This window comes from Giraffa tippelskirchi, chromosome 9 (assembly GCF_054371585.1).
Source record: "Giraffa tippelskirchi isolate mGirTip1 chromosome 9, T2T-mGirTip1v1.2.pri, whole genome shotgun sequence".
Classification (NCBI taxonomy): Eukaryota; Metazoa; Chordata; class Mammalia; order Artiodactyla; family Giraffidae; genus Giraffa; species Giraffa tippelskirchi.
In genome coordinates this window covers 163,840,434-163,860,180 of record NC_137283.1, presented here as the reverse complement: position 1 = coordinate 163,860,180, position 19,747 = coordinate 163,840,434, and the positions used below count along the sequence as shown (strand labels likewise).

The 19,747-nt window shown below is 46.7% G+C and overlaps 1 protein-coding gene and 1 non-coding gene across 9 annotated transcripts; one reads left to right on the top strand and one right to left on the bottom strand.

Annotated features, from left to right (window-relative positions):
• Positions 1-5,869: 5,869 nt before the first annotated feature.
• Positions 5,870-17,773, top strand: MPC1 (mitochondrial pyruvate carrier 1). 8 transcript variants are annotated; one of them, XM_081530714.1, is made up of 6 exons: positions 5,870-6,074; positions 9,333-9,511; positions 13,867-14,144; positions 16,082-16,178; positions 16,770-16,902; positions 17,255-17,773. In XM_081530714.1, exons 3-6 carry the CDS (start codon positions 14,133-14,135, stop codon positions 17,277-17,279), a joined length of 267 nt encoding a protein of 88 aa, XP_081386840.1. In that variant the 5' UTR covers positions 5,870-6,074; positions 9,333-9,511; positions 13,867-14,132; the 3' UTR covers positions 17,280-17,773. The 8 variants fall into 8 exon arrangements, with proteins under 8 accessions (XP_081386840.1, XP_081386839.1, XP_081386844.1 ...); XM_081530713.1 differs by lacking the exon at positions 9,333-9,511; XM_081530718.1 differs by lacking the exon at positions 13,867-14,144.
• TRNAG-CCC (transfer RNA glycine (anticodon CCC)) lies at positions 11,630-11,703 on the bottom strand. Its single transcript has one exon. It is a non-coding gene; the product is annotated as a tRNA-Gly (tRNA).
• Positions 17,774-19,747: the final 1,974 nt, after the last annotated feature.

Below are 19,747 nucleotides of genomic sequence, written 5' to 3'. Positions count from 1 at the left end.
TAAGCTCCGGGAGTTGGTGTTGGACAGGGAGGCCTGGCATGCTGCAGTCCATGGGGTCACAGAGAGTCAGACACGACTGACTGAACTGAAATTATCCAGCATACTCCTTTACTTGAATACCCCAGCTCAGCCTCCTCCACACAACGGGAAGCCAATGGAAGCTCAAAGGCCCACCTGCGGCCCTAATGGGAAGGCGAGTCTTCTGAGGCCGGCCGGGAGGGGACAGCAGTGACTGGGCAGGCGCCCTCGGCAGCGTTTCTGCACTCTCACTGACCACGAAGCTCTCAGGGCCGCTCTCTGGACCTCCTGAGGCTTTGAGGCTGCGGCTCTAGGTTCCTCTAACAGCTCATTTCAGAACCACTGCTCACGAGGGAGAGAAAAACCTTAGGGAATAAGACTGAACCACTGGGATCTGGGAGCCCAGACGCAGTTTGATTTTATTTAGAAAGAGCTTCCCAGGTGGCCTTAGTGGTAACGAACCCCCCTGCCAATGGAGGAGATACAGAAGACCCAGGTCTGATCCCTGGGTTGGGAAGATCCCCTGGAGAAGGAAATGGCAACCCCCTGCAACATTCTTGCCTGGGAAATCCCACGCACAGAGTAGCCTGGTGGGGTTGCAAAAGAGTCGGACGTGACTGAGGTGACTTAGCAGCACAGCTGAAAGCCATTCCATTTTCTTACACTCACCTTCTGACTTGATGTGAGGAGAAGGAGGAAATTATATTTGAAAAGTGCTTCCTGGTCAACAAACAGTTGCTCTTAATAATGATACTGTGAACAATCAAGATCCCTTTGCTTCTTTTAGGTCATATTTCCTACTACTACCATGAAGCACCAGTGGAATCTAACAATCATCTTGGTGTTATTATGGGATTGTGATATTGTGTAAAAAGGTATACTTTCACAGAAGATCAAGGGTAGTGTGACCTGTAGACACCCTCAGTTCAGTCGCTCAGTCGTGGCCGACTCTTTGTGACCCCATGGACTGCAGCACGCCAGGTTTCCCTGTCCATCACCAACTCTCGGAGCTTACTCAAACTCACGTCCTTCGAGTCAGTGATGCCATCCAATCATCTCATCCTCTGTCATCCCCTTCTCCTCCTGCCTTCAATCTTTCTCAGCATCAGGGTCTTTTCCAATGAGACAATTCTTCACATCAGATGGCCAAAATATTGGAGTTTCAGCTTCAACATCAGTCCATCCAATGAATATTCAGGACTGATTTCCTTAGGATTAACTGGTTGGATCTCCTTGCAGTCCAAGGAACTCTCAAGAGTCTTCTCCAACACCATAGTTCAAAAGCATCAATTCTTCAGCACTCAGCTTTCTTTATAGTCCAACTCTCACATCCATACATGACTACTGGAAAAACCATAGCCTTGACTGGATGGACCTTTGTTGGCAAAGTAATGTCTCTGCTTTTTAATATGCTGTCTAGGTTGGTCATAGCTTTTCTTCCAAGGAGCAAGGGTCTTTTAATTTCATGGCTGCTTTCATCATCTGCAGTGATTTTGAAGCCCAAGAAAATAAAGTCTGTCACTGTTTCCATTGTTTCCCCATCTGTTTGCCGTAAAGTGATGGGACCGGATGCCATGATCTTAGTTTTCTAAATGTTGAGTTTTCAGTTCAGTTCAGTTCAGTAGCTCAGTTGTGTCCAACTCTCTGCGACCCCATGGACTGCAGCACGCCAGGCTTCCCTGTCCAACACCAACTCCCAGAGCCCACGCAACACATGTCCATTGAGTCGGTAATGCCATCCAACCATCTCATCCTCTCTCGTCCCCTTCTCCTGCCCTCAATCTTTCCCAGCATCAGGGTCTTTTCAAATGAGTCAGCTCTTCGCATCAGGTGGCCAAAGTATTGGAGTTTCAGCTTCAACATCAGTCCTTCCAGTGAACACCCAGGACTGATCTCCTTTAGGATGGACTGGTTGGATCTCCTTGCAGTCCAAGGGACTCTCAAGAGTCTTCTCCAGCACCACAGTTCAAAAGCATCAATTCTGCGATGCTCAGCTTTCTTTATAGTATAACTCTCACATCTATACATGACTACTGGAAAAACCATAGCCTTGACTAGACGGACCTTTGTCGGCAAAGTAATGTCTCTGCTTTTTAATATGCTGTCTAGGTTGGCCATAACCTTCCTTCCAAGGAGTAAGCGTCTTTTAATTTACAAATTTGGAAAACTCAGCAGTGGCCACAGGACTGAAAAAGGTCAGTTTTTGTTCCAATCCCTAAGAAAGGCAATGCCAAAGAATGCTCAAACTACCGCACAGTTGCACTCATCTCACACGCTAGTAAAGTAATGCTCAAAATTCTCCAAGCCAGGCTTCAGCAATACGTGAACTATGAACTTCCAGATGTTCAAGCTGGTTTTATAAAAGGCAGAGGAACCAGAGATCAAATTGCCAATATCTGCTGGATCATCGAAAAAGCAAGAGAGTTCCAGAAAAACATCTATTTCTGGTTTATTGACGATGCCAAAGCCTTTGACTATGTGGATCACAATAAACTGTGGAAAATTCTGAAAGAGATGGGAATACCAGACCATCCGACCTGTCTCTTGAGAAATCTGTATGCAGGTCAGGAAGCAACAGTTAGAACTGGACATGGAACAACAGACTGGTTCCAAATAGGAAAAGGAGTACGTCAAGGCTGTATATTGTCACCCTGCTTATTTAACTTATATGCATAGTACATCATGAGAAACGCTGGGCTGGAAGAAACACAAGCTGGAATCAAGTTTGCCGGGAGAAATATCAATAACCTCAGATATGCGGATGTCACCACCCTTATGGCAGAAAGTGAAGAACTAAAGAGCCTCTTGATGAAAGTGAGAGAGGAGAGTGAAAAAGTTGGCTTAAAGCTCAACATTCAGAAAACTAAGATCATGGCATCTGGTCCCATCACTTCATGGGAAATAGATGGGGAAACAGTGGAAACAGTGTCAGACTTTATTTTTTTGGGCTCCAAAATCACTGCTGAGAGTGATTGCAGCCATGAAATTAAAAGATGCTTACTCCTTGGAAGGAAGATTATGGCCAACCTAGATAGCATATTTAAAAGCAGAGACGTTACTTTACCAACAAAAGTCCGTCTAGTCAAGGCTATGGTTTTTCCAGTGGTCATGTATGGATGTAAGAGTTGGACAGTGAAGAAAGCTGAGCACCACAGAATTGATGCTTTTGAACTGTGGTGTTGGAGAAGACTCTTGAGAGTCCCTTGGACTGCAAGGAGATCCAATCAATCCATCCTAAGGGAGATCAATCCTGGGTGTTCATTGGAAGGACTGATGCTGAAGCTGAAACTTCAATATTTTGGCCACCTCATGCGAAGAGATGACTCATTGGAAAAGACCCTGATGCTGGGTAGGATTGGGGGCAGGAGGAGAAGGGGACAACAGAGGATGAGATGGTTGGATGGCATCACTGACTTGATGGACATGGGTTTGGATAGACTCCAGGAGTTGGTGATGGACAGAGAGGCCTGGCGTGCTGCAATTCATGGGGTCGCAAAGAGTCGGACACGACTGAGCGATTGAACTGAACTGAGGTTGGTCATAATCTTCCTTCCAAGGAGTAAGCGTCTTTTAATTTCATGGCTGCAATCACCATCTACAATGATTTTGGAGCCCAAAAAAATAAGGTCTCTGTTTCCACTGTTTGCCCATCTATTTGCCATGAAGTGATGGGACCGGATGCCATGATCTTCGTTTTCTGATTGGTGAGCTTTAAGCCAATTTTTTCACTCTCCTCTCTCACTTTCATCAAGAGGCTCTTTAGTTCCTCTTGACTTTCTGCCATAAGGGTGCTGTCATCTGCATATCTGAGGTTATTGATATTTCTCTTGGCGATTTTGATTCCAGCCTGGCATTTCACATGACGTACTCTGCATATAAGTTAAATAAGCAGGGTGATAATATGCATCCTTGACGTACCCCTTTCCCGATTTGGGACCAGTCTGTTGTTCCATGTCCAGTTTAACTGTTGGTTCTTGATCTGCATACAGATTTCTCAGGAGGCAGGTCAGGTGGTCTGGTATCCCCCTCTCTTTAAGAACTTTCCACAGTTTGTTGTGATCCACACAGTCAAAAGCTTTGGCGTAATCAAAAAAGCAGAAGTAGATGTTTTTCTGGAACTCTCTTGCTTTTTCGATGATCCAGTGGATGTTGGCAATTTGATCTCTGGTGCCTCTGCCTTTTCTAGACACCCTAACAGAAAATAAATCTGATTCAATGAAATTATTGCTATTTCAATTCTCAAAGGTGTTTCTTTTCTTCTTTAATGTTTATTTTGGATAGCATATGATCGTTGTACAAGTTTCAAAGGGAACAAAGAGTACACAGAGAATAACTACCCTCCAACCTTCACCCCCTTAACATCCTTAGAGGCAGCCATTGCCAACATTTCTCTTGATCTTTGGAAACATAAATTTATATACTTTGCTTCTCACTATGCACAAATGACTAGCATAGTACACTCATGATTGTGCATCTTAATTTTTTTTCCTATATATCTTAAAGATCTTTCTGTTAGCACAAGTTCTTGTGCCCCACACACTGAGGCCAAACAAACAGAAACATTGGCATTTGGAGGAGAGAAAGGTTTACTGCAGGGCCAGGCAAGGAGTTAGGTGGCTCAAGCCTTAAAAAAAAAAAAAACACACCGAAGTTCCTGAAGGGTTTTGGCAAAGCACTTTGAAAAGCCAGGTGAGACAGGGGAATAGCAAGGTACAGTGACCAGCTGGTGCACAATCCTCTGATTGGCTGATGGTGAGGGAACAGGGTGGTGTCAAGGGGGTTATAACCTTCATCAGTCCTTTGGCTCCATGCAGCCTGGGGCTATATGCTCACAGTAGTTAAATCTTCCATGTGGTGGCATGTTTCCATATCTATAAAGCAACTCCGGAAATGTGCATCAGATACTATTATCTGGCAAAGCAGAGGATGGGGGAGGGGGGAGGAAGGCTGCTCCCCAGGAGGCCCCACAGGGTCCTGCGGGCTGTATTTTCATATCAGAAGGCACAGCCCCGTTACATTTTAGGCATTCCGTGGAAAGGACGCAGGCCGATTCCTTCGACTTTCTCCCTTTGGTAGGGGAAATGGCAACCCACTCCAGTATTCTTGCCTGGAAAATCCCATGGACAGAGGAGCCTGACAGGCTACATACAGTTCATGGGATCGCAAAGAGTCGGACACGACTGAGCGACTTCACTTCACTTCACTTTGGTAGTTATGGAAATCGTTTCCCATTCTCCCATATTAGAAAAATAAATAAATAATAATGGTGTTTACGTTCCAGTTGATGTCTTTGCCGGAGATGCCCCAGGGCCTCTGGCCCGCCGCCCCTCCCTGCTCTCTCCTCACCAAAGGCTTTTTAATTGACTCATTCTTCTACAGTTTGGGCCAGTGTAAAACATTCACAATAAAAACAAAACAAAACTCAGGGCAGCCGGGCCCTCCCACGTCTCCCTCTCCCCGCGGCTCGCCCCGCACGTGGCTCTGCGGCTCCGGCGTCGGTCCTGAGCTTGGGACCAGCTCCCCTGCCGGTACAGAGGGCGTCTTCTGGGGACGCCGCCTGTCCGGAGCCTGAGGCCGCTGCAAAAACCCACGAGAGGCGAGTACCGCGCCCCCGCGGGCGGCGGGGACAGACCCGCGCGCCAAGAAGCTGTCACTTGCCGCCCGGAGCGTGCCGGCTCGGCTGCCTAGCAACCGCCAGCCAATCGCAGCCGGAACCCGGCCGTTTTACGGCAGCGGCCCTCCCCCGCTCCTCCGAGGGGCGGGGCAGAGGTGTGCGGTGAGCGCCAGCCAATCGGCGCCGCGGTCTCGCGCTCAGCGCCCTCCCGTAGGCCGAGAGCCGGGCGGCGGCCGTAAGGCGGGGCCGAGCTGTCGTGACGCGCGCGGGCGGTAGGGTGCGGTGTCCGCGCTGTCCGCTTTGCCGGGTGTCATTGGGCTCCGAGGAGCTGCGGCGAGGGCACCGCGGACGGCTAGGTGTCCGGCACGGCCATGGCAGGAGCGCTGGTGCGGAAGGCGGCGGACTATGTCCGGAGCAAGGACTTCCGGGACTACCTCATGAGGTGACGAGTCTCCCCGGGGTCGGACCCTGGACGCCCAGAGGACTCCGGGCTCCGGAGCGGATGGCGCGCGTGACGAGGGGCGCCGCGGGGAGCGGGGCGGGCGGGAGTCCAGTCACTCCTGAGGTGACGAGTTCTCCGGGACCGGACCCTGGACCCCCAGAGGGCTCCGGGCTCCGGAGCCGATGCCGCGCGTGACGAGGGGCGCGGGGCGGGCTGGAGTCCAGTCGCTCCTGAGGTGACGAGTCCCCCCTGCCGGACCCTGGACCCTCAGAGGGCTCCGGGCTCCGGGGCCGATGGCGCGCGTGACGGGCGCAGGCAGCCGGGTGGCGGGAGTCCAGTCGCTCCTGAGGTGACGAGTCCCCCCGGCGGGACCCTGGACCCTCAGAGGGCTCCGGGCTCCGGGGCCGATGGCGCGCGTGACGGGCGCAGGCAGCCGGGTGGGCGGGAGTCCAGTCGCTCCTGAGGTGATGAGTCCCCCCGGCCGGACCCTGGACCCTCAGAGGGCTCCGGGCTCCGGACCGATGCCGCGCGTGACGAGGGGCGCGGGGCGGGCGGGAGTCCAGTCAGCCGAGCCTAGTCCCGGGGTAGCGGGCCGGCCGCTGCGGGGCCGCGGCGCAAGGCCCTCCGGACTGTGGGGCGCAGGCGGAGCCCCGGCGCGGACGAGCGCTGAGAGCCGGCCGGGTCCAGCGAGTGGGGCCGGGGCTCCGCCTCCCGGCACCTGCCCGGCAGGTGTGGGCCGGGCGGGCGGGCGCGCGGAGGGCGCGCCCTGGAGTCGCGCGGGGCAAGCAGAGCGGCGGGGGCCACAAGGGCACCGAGCCCGCCGGGTCGACTCGTCCTTCGCGTTTCTCAGCCTCAGGAGGTCAGGCGTGGGTGGGAGGGAGTCATATCCAACACGGTTTTACAGACGAATATTCTGCCAACCAAGCGCATGCTTTTTTACATGGTATTTCCCATTGACTTTCCAGGTAGAAAGGGCGTTGGCAGGATGAAAGGCCTGAAGACACTTTCTGTATTTATTTCTATCTCTAGCCTTGAGACGCCTGCTTTGTATTTCAAAATATTGAATAAAACTTTAAAGCCCTTTTTTATAGTTTATTTGGGGGCTTCCCAGGTGGCGCTAGTGGTGAAGAACCCGCTTGCCAATGCAGGAGACTCAAGAAGTTCGATCCCTGGGTGGGGAATAGCCCGTGGAGGAGGACATGGCAACCCACTCCAGTATTCTTCCCTGGAGAATAAATTTAAATTTTAGTTTTTATTTGTGTGATTTTCTTAAACCTAGGTAAATGTAGGGCTGCAGTATTTTTCAAGACTTTAATGTAGTACAGAGGTGATGACAGCTAAGAAGTGTAACCATCCATAGGGTACCGTATGAAGGCAGCTTCATTTACCAGTAAAAATATATATATAATTTTTTAAAATTCTGAATCTTATTGCAAATACTGTTTACTTCTAATTTTAAAGATCAGTAGGGTAAGAAAAATAATTTTCTGCCATAAATTTGGGATCAAGAACTTCACTCTTGAGTTTTCTTAAAAAAAAAGCTTTCTGTCCTTATATAGGACTGTGGTTAATTAAGATAGATGTTTAGTACTGTGGAGTACAGTGTTTATCAGGTTAATGTGCTGGAAAGTCTGAGCAAAGTAGTCATGTGAGGCTGTGTGTTTAGTCTCTGCAGTTAAGTTTCCCTATGGCTTCAGATACTACCTTAGGTTTTACTGATGTTTTCTCCTGTGTATGAGCCTTCCTAATAGTTAAGGACAGCTAAGGATAAAGCTGTATGGTGTAATTAAGAGTAAAGTCTTATCAACATTAGAAATATGCTGATAATCACCTAGGAAGAATTCATAGAATATATGTATTTTCAAGTAAGAGAGTTAGCCCCACTTTTGTAAATTTATATTTTTTCTACTAGATAGGTGTCTTGAGAGCCAGGCATTTCAGTTGAATGCTTCGATGTGTGGTCTAACCTTTTTTCAGAGGTTAAGTTCATGTATCTTTAATGTTTATATACCTTCTCGAGCACTGCTTTAATTGTATTAAGCTCTGACTGAATGAGGAAGAGAATTGCAGTGTCCAGGAAAGTGCTGCCAGGTTTGGCACCCAGCTAGGATTCCGAAGAATGACTTCAGGCCAAGGGATCCCCAGCAGTCAATCCCAGTGGACTTTAGTTACCCCAGCTATGAAACGGGCTTAATCACAATGTCCTGTCTCACTGAGTTGTTGAGAACATTAAACCAGGTGAGGGGTGTGAAAATAGTTGGAAACCCCAAATCACTATGTATTTCTATTATATCTTGCTGACTTTGTAGCAGAAACATTTTTAAAAGTTTCCTGTTATGGGAAAAGTTAAAATCATAAATGTGGATTTTACTGAACAGAGCTTGAGTCTATGCACCCAATACACAGCAAAGCCAATCTCCTGACACCGCATCGTGGGGAAGGAAAGTGCCGCATTTATTGCAGGGTCCCTACAAACCAAGGAGAAGGGGCGGCTCCTGTTCAAAAGCCCAGACTCCCAGATGACTCTCAAGAAAGGGTTCTTAAAGACACAAAAGGGCGAGGGTTGCAGGGTGTGTGATCAGCTTATGGACCTCTGACTGGTGGGTGGTGATGTAACCAGGTGATTTGGAGAACCTTAATGACAACCTTCTAGTTCCGGCTTCTTGTGGTGGGAATATAGTCACCACCCCCACCACGGGTCAGGTCTTTGTTCCTGCAGAACAGCTCAAAGGTCTGTGTTAGACTGTCGTGTGTATCCCTTTAGGAGGAGCTAGGACTCCCTTTTGTCGCTGAACTATTGTTTACTCTTTCATTACTTTTCTTGCTTACATTTCCTTCTTTCTGTGTTTCCTCACATTTCCAATGAGTAATTGCCTGAATCTGCCCTTGGGAACTTCAGGAAGGCCTTGGAGACTAAAGCCCTTTTCTGTAACAAGAAACGGGGGCATGGAGGGGCTTTTGTACCCAGGAAGGCCCTACAGGGTCCTGCTCATTTTCACGAAGTGTGAAGCTGTGTATTTTGACCTGGAAATACTTTTGTGGACTGAACGGAGGAAGTGAGTGTCCTACTGGGCTTGTTTTCCCTGCTTGGCTGCAGTGGGATCTCATGCCAGCCTGCCAAGCGGTGATTGAGAACAGGTTTGAGGACTGGTATCGAAACTCTCATCAGAAGCTCTTTTATTAGCCTTTTCTGCTAGAAAGACAGACTTCTCTCTCCAGAACTTATTAGAGGGATGTTTCCCCTGTTTGTTCTTCCAGGCTTCCTTACAGCCCCTGCTTTGCTTCTGCAAAGGCAAATGAAGCAATAAGAAGACAATTTCATATTCTCCTCCAATCAGAAATGGGGTTCTGTGCCTGCTCATCTCATCAGTTCTACATTCTTTGCAATCCTGGACTACTCAAGAGCTCCAGCCTTCTTCTTACAGCCTGCCAAAGGGGTATAGAGGTTTTCCAAACTAAAGCTGTTGTAGAGTTTTAAAGTCATCATATTAACGACAGAGTTGATGTCCGCAGCAAAAATTTAAAATCATGTTTCACATAGATTATAAACTCCTGTCAGTTACATTTTCTGAATAAGATTGAAATGCCTTTCTTACTGAAGTGAATTTTCAAGTATATTTTAAAATGTTGATTTTTTTTTTTTTTTTTGGTTGAGAAACCTGAGTTGAAAGAGCAGGCTCTAACCAAAGACAGCGTGTGGATTTTGTTTGGATCTGGTATGGATGAAAACAGCTCTAAAAGGCATTATTCGGACAACTGGGACATTAAAATAGGGTCTCAGTGTTAAAATATTAAGTAATTAGCAATAGTTTTTGTTGTGTGTGATGGCAGTATTATTATACCTAGTACTGAATTTGAATGATAGGTTTGAGGTTTGAATCCGAGCCCTGTTGCTTTCCAGCTGTGTAGTCTTGGACAAATTTCTTAGTTTTTGTGCTTTGGTAGCTGTTTGTTGACACAGCATAGTGCTGTGTATATTTACCAAAGGAAATGTTCTATTTATTTGCATTTTTATGAATATTCCGTGCTTAGTCCCTGGGTTCCTGGTACTCTCCTTTTGATGCCTTTCAGCTTTCCCTCCCCTGATTTCTTCTTCTTACCTTAATGAAAATCTTGAATCAAGAACTTTCTGGATCTCTATTCTGTTATCTTTTTAAAGAATAAATAATTTCCTCACATACCTTATCAGTGGAAGGCAAAAGAAGATAGCTTTTTTTTTTTTTTGGTCCTCTTCTCCTCTTATTCTCCCTCCTGAATTAAGAAAAATAAATTAGAAGGAGCAGCTAAGGTTGGAGATAGGACATGTGTTTTGTGGTCTGTCAAGGTCTGTGCATGTTTATATTAGAGATTTATTCCCCTTCCTAGAGGAGTGAATGGATGTGTATGTGCACATATGTGCAAAGGAGGTCTTCTTAAGTAAGCCTAGATCATGAGTGTTAGAAAATCAGTTTATCAGTCAGCATGCTCTTATACATCCCAGGTAAGTTGGGTGTTTGCCGTGAGCATTCTCCAGTTAATAAGGTTTTCTATTCTGTTAATTTTAACTTCTAAGCTTCCAGGAGAGCTTTAAGAATTTATACTTAATACCCAAGGGAGAAGTTGCAGGGGAAAACAGAAATCTTTCCAGATAGAATAGAATGTTAGAGCTAAATGGTCCTCAGACATCACATGGTCCAGCGCTTCACTGGACATATGGGAAAACTAAGATCCAAACCACGCAGAAAAGTTGAGATGTCAAGACCGTCTGGATGCCAAGCTTGTGAAGCCAAAACAAGAATGTCTATTTAAGATTTGAAGGGAAATAGTTCTGCACAAAAATGGTTTTGAAAAGAAGGTTTCAGTACTTTCTTTGGACCTCCTTTTCCTGTGTATATGTCTCCCTTCTCTGCCAGGAGCTTCGATACCCTGCCCTTGGCTTTACTTCCCTGTCATGTAAATGACCTTCAAACACTTTCTGAGGCTGAGTGTTGAAGCAGAACTGGCCACAAGAGTCTCTTTTCTGCCTTCCAGTTTAGTTTTGACCAGTTGAATATCACACATTCTGATTTGTAAAAACTCCTGATTTTAGCTTGAAGTAGAAAATCAGGTAAAATTTGGTGAGAATAAATGAAACAGTGGTCACCATTTTCAGCCTCTAAGAGAATTGTGGTCTAGAATATCTCAGACTCTTACTCTACTCTCAGGAGCAATATAGACAGACTATGCTAGGATTCTTTTAGTACTGTATAAGCAAGTTATAAATTACCTAAATTACCCAGAGCGCTTGCAGAGAAAGCTAACAATTACTGTCAGTAATTTTAGGAAAAGAAACAAATTGGCAGTGCCAGGAGACTTTGTGAAAATAAAAATGGATGTGGAAGAACCTGGAACCAAACCAACAGTGTTCCAAATTAAGGAGAAAAAGAAGATACAGTTCATTCAGGGTGGTCCTGGTCCTCCTACTCTATCGCCTCCATCATCATTCTTTTTTTTTTTTTTTAAGTAATTATTTACTTGGCTGTGCCAGATCTTTAGTTGTGGCAGGTGGGATCTTAGTTGGGGCAGATTGGATTTCGTTCCCTGACCAGGGATCAAACCTGGGGCCCCCTGCATTGGGAGTGCAGAGTCTTAGCCACTGGACCACCAGGGAAGTCCCTCCATCAACATTCTTACCTGGTTTCTCCTTCACGGAAATTCAGGGTCAAGTGAACCAAGAAAACCTGGATCTGTTTTGAGGTTTTTTAACCTTCACTGAAGTAAAGGCAGCATCCCAAGTGGAGAGAGACCCGAGGGTGTTCTCCACACAGTTTTACTTTCCTGTCCCCTGGTGCAGTTTGTGTTGCTTTTAGGTTTATCTTTCTTTAGAACAGATACTCATACAAACTGGGAAACTTTTCTAGTTTGGCCCTGCACCAATGTGCTTTTTAGATTTTTTGACTGATAGTTGATTCACATTTTGGACAACTCTGACATAGAATTAAGGGATGTTGAGTTGTGGATTTTTGTATTTCCCAGAGATGTTTAGAACAGTTTTATTCTCAAGGTTGTTTTATAATCATTAAACCACTATTAAAGTGATGTGATCAACATTATTTTTGTGATCAGTTTCATGTAGGACTTTTGTACTGAGCAGGGAATGGTGGCAGAAATTAATTCCTCTTTCACATTCCTCTATAATCTGCCCTAAAGTCACCTGTTGTAAAATAGGGTAGAGTTTGAACTATTGTACAATCCAAGGAAAGAGTTCTGAATTAAAAACTAAATTATCAAGTTGACATTTTGTATTTTAAGAACTACATCTTGAAATATTTTTTAAAGAATTTGTAGGAAAAAAAAAACCCAAACAGCTATTGGTCATTGATCAGTGAATAAAAGGCCTGTGTTCAGACTGAACAGAGGAGAGCAACCCCAGAGGTGACTGCGGCCTGTAAACTGCGGGGCCCTGCCCTGACCGGGTCAAGACATTCCCCCCCTAGCAAAGCCCTGTGCTCAGCTGGGACCTGCTTGTTACACAGTGGAAACGTCATCTGTTAGAGCAGCTCACTTAACTGTGAAATACGGGCTCTTTCTAGGCTGGTCGTATTTCATAATGGGAGCTATTTGAAGTGTATTATTAGCACCTTTAGCAAGTACTTTCATGCTGGAAATTAGAACTTCCTTGAGCCCTAACTCGAAACAACGAGAGGAGGGACTTCTCTGGTGATTCAGTGGTTGAGACCCTGCTTCCAATGCATTCCAATGCAGGGTGCAGTGTGCAGGTTTAATTCCTGGCTGGGGGGAGTCGTGCGACATGACCAAACATAAAAGAAGATGAGTTCTTTGGACGTGACTGTGTGTGTAAAGATTTTTATCGTTTTATTCCAGTGATTCTTTCAGTAGCTGCGCTTTAATAAGAGTTTGCCTTAACGGAACTATTCAGCTATATCCTGGAAAGAAGAACTACCTTTTCAGCAATAAAAGTAACTCGACATATTTCTGAATGGCATTAGTTTTAACATTCAGGAAAACAATTCACTTAACATTAAAAGATTTTTCTCTTCATTCAGCCAACATTGTTTGAATGCCTTGTGAATCCTGGGCGTCACTTGGACCAGAGTTTCAGTCATGAACAGAATATAGAATTACACACCTATTTTTAGGGGCTTATGTTTTGGTGATAGCCTGTTAGTAAAAGTGGAAAGTTCGCTGCGGATAGAATTCTGCAGCACTGTGCTTGTGTCCAGCTAGTTGTTTTCAAAGAAATGCTCCCTTGAAGCCTGCGCTGTCCAGTCTGAGTGCCCCCGGCCCCAAGTGGCCGTGGAGCTGGTGGAGGGTGGCCAGTCAGGCTGAGGTGTCCCGGGAGTGTTGGCGCGCACTGGATCTCAAAGACTTAGAGCCAAAAAAGAATGTAAAATGCCTCATTGTGAGGTTGTTCTTGATTACATGTCCAAATTAAAATATTTTGTAACATTGGAATAAATAAGTAAAGTTAACTCCTGTTCTTCGTTTTTGTTAACATAGCTTCTAGAAATCTTTAACTTCCTTGTGTGGCTCCTGTGTGTTACTTGCATTGAATTCCTATTGGATAGCCTGGCTTTAAGGATTAAGTATATTTTTGATAAAGTTAAGGTTTACTTTCATTAGGTCAAGGTTATTGTTAGAAATATCACTAAATCATCTTTTTAAAAAATGTGCTGCTTGTGTTGTAGTTCTGTTACTGAAACGTGGACACGTGTAATGTTAAAGAAACTGAAATGTTTCAAAGCATCTGATCTTTTTTTTTTCCTTCCCCATGTCTCTCCCGTCTGAACCTCGGCGGCTCTTCACGAGATAGTACGGTAAGAGCCTCTCTCTCCTTCACTTGAGGCTTCTGCAGACTTTGTGCCGTAGCAGAGTTTTGGACAGGGAATAGCACAACCTGCCTCGTCCTGCGGACCTCGGCTGGGGGTGCCTCCAGTACCCCCTGGGTCCTCGGGGTCCCCTCTGGACGCTGACTTCCCTGGAGGACGAGCGCACTGACCTATGACCACCTGACAACACAGCCAGACGTTTTTCCAGAGCAGGGAAGTGACAACTGGAGCCTCGTACCAGATAGAAAAGATGTGTTCTGCGGTTAGATGATTTCGTAACTAGTGTTGAAATTACATTTACCCTTTATGTTCTTGTTAAGAAATGTATCTTAAGTATATCTCAGTGCTTATGACCACAAGTGTATATATAGCCCTTGACTTGCAGAATCCTGTGTCATATAACCCTACAGTCAGGCCAGTGAAACTGTGAGCGTCATGTGACCGGAAGTCCCCGGCCTGCCTCAGGTTTCAGATTCACACCAAGGCCTCTACCGTCTGGTCACAGCTGTGATGCAGACGCCTGGTATGGCCAAGCCCCGCAGGGAGCCGTGTGCGTTATGTGTAGATCCAGAGGCCGCTGAGCAGAGCAGAGTGATGGGAAACAGTTAGACTGGCGTGGTCAAAAAAGGCAGAGAAGAAGATGATGTGGGATAAAGTGAGGGGCCACAAGGGAAGGACAGGTCCCTCCCTGAAGTAAGCAGGTGAGGAGGGGGAGACACTGTGTCACCGGAGAGCTGGAGGGTGAGGAAGAAGGGAAACGGCCAGCCCTCATCTAGACACCAGAACTAGGAAAGTTTCAGCCATGTGTGTCTCAGACAGAATCCAGTCTGAAAGCAGGACAAATTAGCCACCCCAGCACCTCAGAGGTTCTGTGCACCAGCGGTGCCTAAGTTACAGGGTCCATAACTCAGACGTGGACGCCGCGGTTCTCAGCAAGCTGGCCACAGGACAGCTCTGACGCTGGATAGCTTCTCAGGGCACAACCTCGTGCTTGCATTAAGCTTATCATGCAAACATTTCAAAATATTAGATTATGACAAAGGTAATTCTCATCTTTTTTTTTTTACATTTCCCTTCTTTCTCATTCTTAGGAGGTTTTGAATTTTAATGACTGTTGGTCAGTATTAAAAATGCAGATATAGAAATGTATTCTGCAATCTAAATTTATCTTAAATGCTCTGATAGGCAGAAATAAAGCACTACTTAATGTTCTGATAACTAAAATGGGTCTTTAGCCAATGCTGTGTGGTTTCCTTCATATTTTATTTTTATTTTTTTCAGCTGTGCCGCGTAGCTTATGGGAATCTTAGTTCCCCAGTCAGGGATCAGACCTGGGCCTTGGAAGTGAGACCACTGAGTCCTAACCACTGGTGCCAGGGATTCCCTCCTGTGTACTTTCAAGTATTATTTGCAAATTGTGCATAAATAAAGCAAGTTTTAATTTAATAGGAAAAGCCCTTGGACTTATTTCAGCCTCAGAAATTAAATTAAATTGGCTGTCACTGCTGTTCAACATGGACAACTAAGTTTTGGTGTCCTGTGATGGCTGTGGTTGTAGGTAAGAAATGGTCCATTTTCTAAATATAGGTTGCTACTATTATTTTAAAAGTATTTTTCAAAAAAAAGTATTTTTCAATCTTTATTTCATACTATCTGAGGTTCCAAGTATAGATTTTTTGGTTCTCTGATCTGAATATGATCATATAAACTGAAAGCAGTTTCTTCTCTTTCTATTTTCTTCAGAAAAAGTATCCAACTTAGGGTCTGTATTTTAAGAGATACTGACACATATCTTAATGAAAACTTGAAAAAAGAAGTTCTGATAGATTTAAACATTGCAGAGAATAGTTCTAACAAGGTTTAAGTTAAGTTGTGGCAAGATTGAATTATGCAAGAAGTTAATCTCATTTGAAAATTCTCTGAATGAGATAGTCAGAGATTACTTAACTGTCATCTGGAAGTTAGCAGGGACCTTGGTAAAGTGCCTGTTCCCTTCGTCTTGGGGTCTCACCTGTGAGAACTGCTGATTCATAGGCCAGCACTTGTGCAACCCAGCACCTGCCTGCCTGGTAACCTTCCAGTGGTCAACCACACAGTTTGCGTTGCACAGTTCGTGTTACCATCTAAGGTAGAAGAAGTTGCAGCTGTTCATGGCTCCATCTTCACTTTTCCTCTTCTTTTTCTCCTCATTTTTTATAGCACTTTTGGGGCCCAGTAGCCAACTGGGGTCTTCCCATTGCCGCCATCAATGACATGAAGAAGTCCCCAGAGATTATCAGTGGGCGGATGACATTTGGTAAGGATGCAGATGTGAATAATTGGGAGGATTTTTACATATATAAGTATAGCATGATACGGCTCCTGCATGCATTTCACGTTTGTCGCCCCAGATACTGCAGTCACCGTTAGAACGTACCACAAAGAGCCTGCTGGCATCGAGAGACCTTACGTCACATAGCAAGGGAGAAATGGGCTGCTGTGTTTAGAAGTATTCGTTGGGGTCCTGTCTGCCTTTCAGATTTAGTACCCCCAGTTAAATTTTGTGTCCTCTTGAGCTTTATTCAGAAAAAGTATCTTTAAGTATACTTGAACTTGAAACTCTAATATTTGACCGTAAAACATATTGAGGGGATTAAATGGCAGTTCTTTCAGATAACGGACTCTAAACAACTCTAGGAGACAGAAAAGGAAGTCAGAACTGATGTCCGCTCACTGACTTTAATAAATAACAGAGTACCCAGCAACGGGGCAAACCATCTCATGAGTTTCCCACTTGCGGAAGCATGTAAAGGTTGTAGCAGAAGAGGCTCTTGTTTTGAGGCAGTCGGCCCAGCAGCCCTTGATCTTGGTGGCCGTCAGTCACTGTCTGTCTTGCGTGTCCTGACAGCCCTCTGCTGTTACTCCCTCACGTTCATGAGATTCGCCTACAAGGTGCAGCCTCGGAACTGGCTCCTGTTTGCCTGCCACGCCACCAACGAAGTAGCACAGCTCATCCAGGGAGGACGGCTGATCCGGCACGAGTGAGCAGACCCCTCCCACCCCTTGTGTTCTGAGGAGCTGGGCGGAGTGGAGCAGAAATCTCTAGGGTGTGGGTGTGGACAGAAGTGCATCAGCAGCTGGGGAGACTTGATCCAGAGTGAAAATATGCCGAGAATTTGAAACAGTGATTGGGCGGTTAATACAGCACAGTGAAAAGTCACTTATTAAAACAGGAACATTGGCATGAAGTAGGAGCTCACTGTTTCTGTAAAATCCTGACTTGAAATAAGTGTTACGTCAAGCTCTCCATGACCTTTCTTAAAGCCCTCCTGACCTTTGAGGCTGGTGGAGAAGTCATTTCCTCACTGGGTTTTGCCTTGTGCTTCTTCCCAGGATGTCTAAAAAGGCATCAGCGTAACAATGGGAGATGAAGAACCGGCCTTTGAAGGGACTACATCGCCAGCTGTCACGGATTCCACCATCCTGAATAGTCTTGCTGAGGAGAATACGCGGAATGCTATTTTTACTAACCAGACTATTTTTCTAGACATTAGCAGAGTCTGTAAACCAACTCTCTGCTGCCTTACGAGTACTGAATATTTTCCTTCTCTTCAGAAAGAGTAGCACAAATATGCAATCAATTTAATAATTCTCAATGAAGGTTTTATCTGCAGTAATATGTGTATTATCTATTAGAATATACTTAGTGAAAACTGAAGAGAACAAACTTTGCGACCATTAGCATCGAAGTACTCGGAAGTTGTACCCTTTAGTGATCATGACACGGCCGACAGCTGGCCACACACCTGAAAGCACATTGCCAGTGTTTGAAGAGCTGTTTATACTTCTGTGCAGTGTGTATATTGAAATGCTGTAAATTAATGGCAATAAATGATTTAAATATTTGTCAAATGACTATGATTAAATACCTTGCTGTGTTTGTTAAGAAACTGAAGAACTGCATCCCAGAAAGGATAATTACAGGTGAAAACTGGAGCTCCCTGAAAGTGCGTAAGCCGGCCGGGGGCAGTGACAAGCCGAGCCCTGTTTCTGGAGGGCACCCCTCGTCCCCGCGGCTCACGGTGCCCTCTGCCTTGTGGGCAGACAGTGGAAAGTAAGTGCCCCTGGCCCGGGTCCCCCTCCCCAGGCCGGTCCCCTCACACCTGTGCTGTTTCCAGGGGAGCCGTGGGGACTGCAGACCCCCGGCACGCGTTGACACCGCGTGGCCAGCGCCGTGCGGGGCACCGGGAGGGTGGCTGACCCCGGGCAAGGGCACGCTCGGAGGGCGGGGGTGGAGCGACCCCGAGGAGCCTGTCCTGATGCCTCGGGTCAGCACGCAGCACGGCTGGGCTTTCTCTAGCACTCCCGCGTGGACGAGAGCGGGTTTGCTGTCTTCTGGCGGTGATGGACGAGGGACGCAGAGGGACAGAGGAGTCAGCAGGTTCTGTGTCCTCTCTTCTCAGCCAGCCTGTCCCCACCGAGCCATTTCTGTCACTTACTTCCCTTCGAAGGTGCTAAACAATTGACAAGGCATGCTCACGTAGGTTCTCATTTGAGCACCACACGGTGGACCGGAGGCGAGGGGGCAGAGGGCCGTGTGTGACTGGGGCCTCCTGCTTTGAGGCTGCATCCACCTGAGACGACGGGACCGGGACTAGCCCTTCCTCCTCCGTCAGGTTCACGCCTCCACGGCTGCCTGGATGTGAGGGTGGTTGAAAGGAACTTCCGATCAGATCTAGATGGGCTTAATCAAAACAGTGCATTCTGCTTCATCAGTAACGTGACTCGTAAGCAATGCAAACCATCCAGGTGCATATAAAGGAGCCCCACAGCCTGTCCTGTCCGGAGCCACGGCTGTTACTCGGTGGTTTTGGATCCTCCCCTCCCCCTTGCACCTTGGAGAACCCATCGTACCCGTCTGTAGTGCCAGCGAGGAGCCCGCGTAGCTCTAGGTGTCAGTCGGGAGACTGATACCATCTGCCAGCGTCGCTTCCCTGAGCCACTCTCACACCTGGGGCACCTGGTGAAATGCAGACAGGCCGGCAGGGTCTCTCCTGCCCTGAGTGGTCACGGATGAGCAGAGTGTGTGCCCGGGCACAGGGTTCGGGGAAGGGGCCCACATCAGAGAGGGTGCTGAGGGGCCCTGGGGCCAGCTTCCTGAAGGGGTCGCAGGCAGCCCTCAGCACCCTGTTCTCTGTGCACAGAGTTCTGGAGAGGATGCAGGCCAGGACCCCAGAGGAACGACGAGGAAAGGTACGGAAAACAGCACACCAGGCCTCCCTGTCCATCACCAACTCCCGGAGTTTATCCAAACCCATGTCCATCGAGTCGGTGATGCCATCCAGCCATCTCATCCTCTGTCGTCCCCTACTCCTCCTGCCCTCAATCTTTCCCAGCATCAAGGTCTTTTCCAATGAGTCAACTCTTCGCGTGAGGTGGCCAAAGTATTGGAGTTTCAGCTTCAACATCAGTCCTTCCAATGAACACCCAGGACTGATCTCCTTTAGGATGGACTGGATGGATCTCCTTGCAGTCCAAGGGACTCTCAAGAGTCTACTCCAACATCACAGTTCCAAAGCATCAATTCTTCGCCACTCAGCTTTCTTCACCGTCCAACTCTCACATCCATACATGACCACTGGAAAAACCATAGCCTTGACTAGACGGACCTTTGTTGGCAAAGTAATGTCTCTGCTTTTTAATATGCTATCTAGGTTGGTCATAACTTTCCTTCCAAGAAGTAAGCATCTTTTAATTTCATGGCTGCAGTCACCATCTGCAGTGATTTTGGAGCCCCCCCAAAATATACAGTTACATACACAGTAATAACAAAGGCAATAACAACTGAAACAGGAAAACACAGGGATCGGTTTGGTGCAAATGTGA

Coding starts and splice junctions, on each gene's coding strand:
- MPC1 (XM_081530712.1), top strand. CDS start 6,004: ATGGCAGGAGCGCTGGTGCGGAAGGCGGCGGACTATGTCCGGAGCAAG. Junction 16,179..16,769: donor CAGTGGGCGGATGACATTTG/GTAAGGATGCAG, acceptor GTGTCCTGACAG/CCCTCTGCTGTTACTCCCTC. Junction 16,903..17,254: donor GGACGGCTGATCCGGCACGA/GTGAGCAGACCC, acceptor GCTTCTTCCCAG/GATGTCTAAAAAGGCATCAG.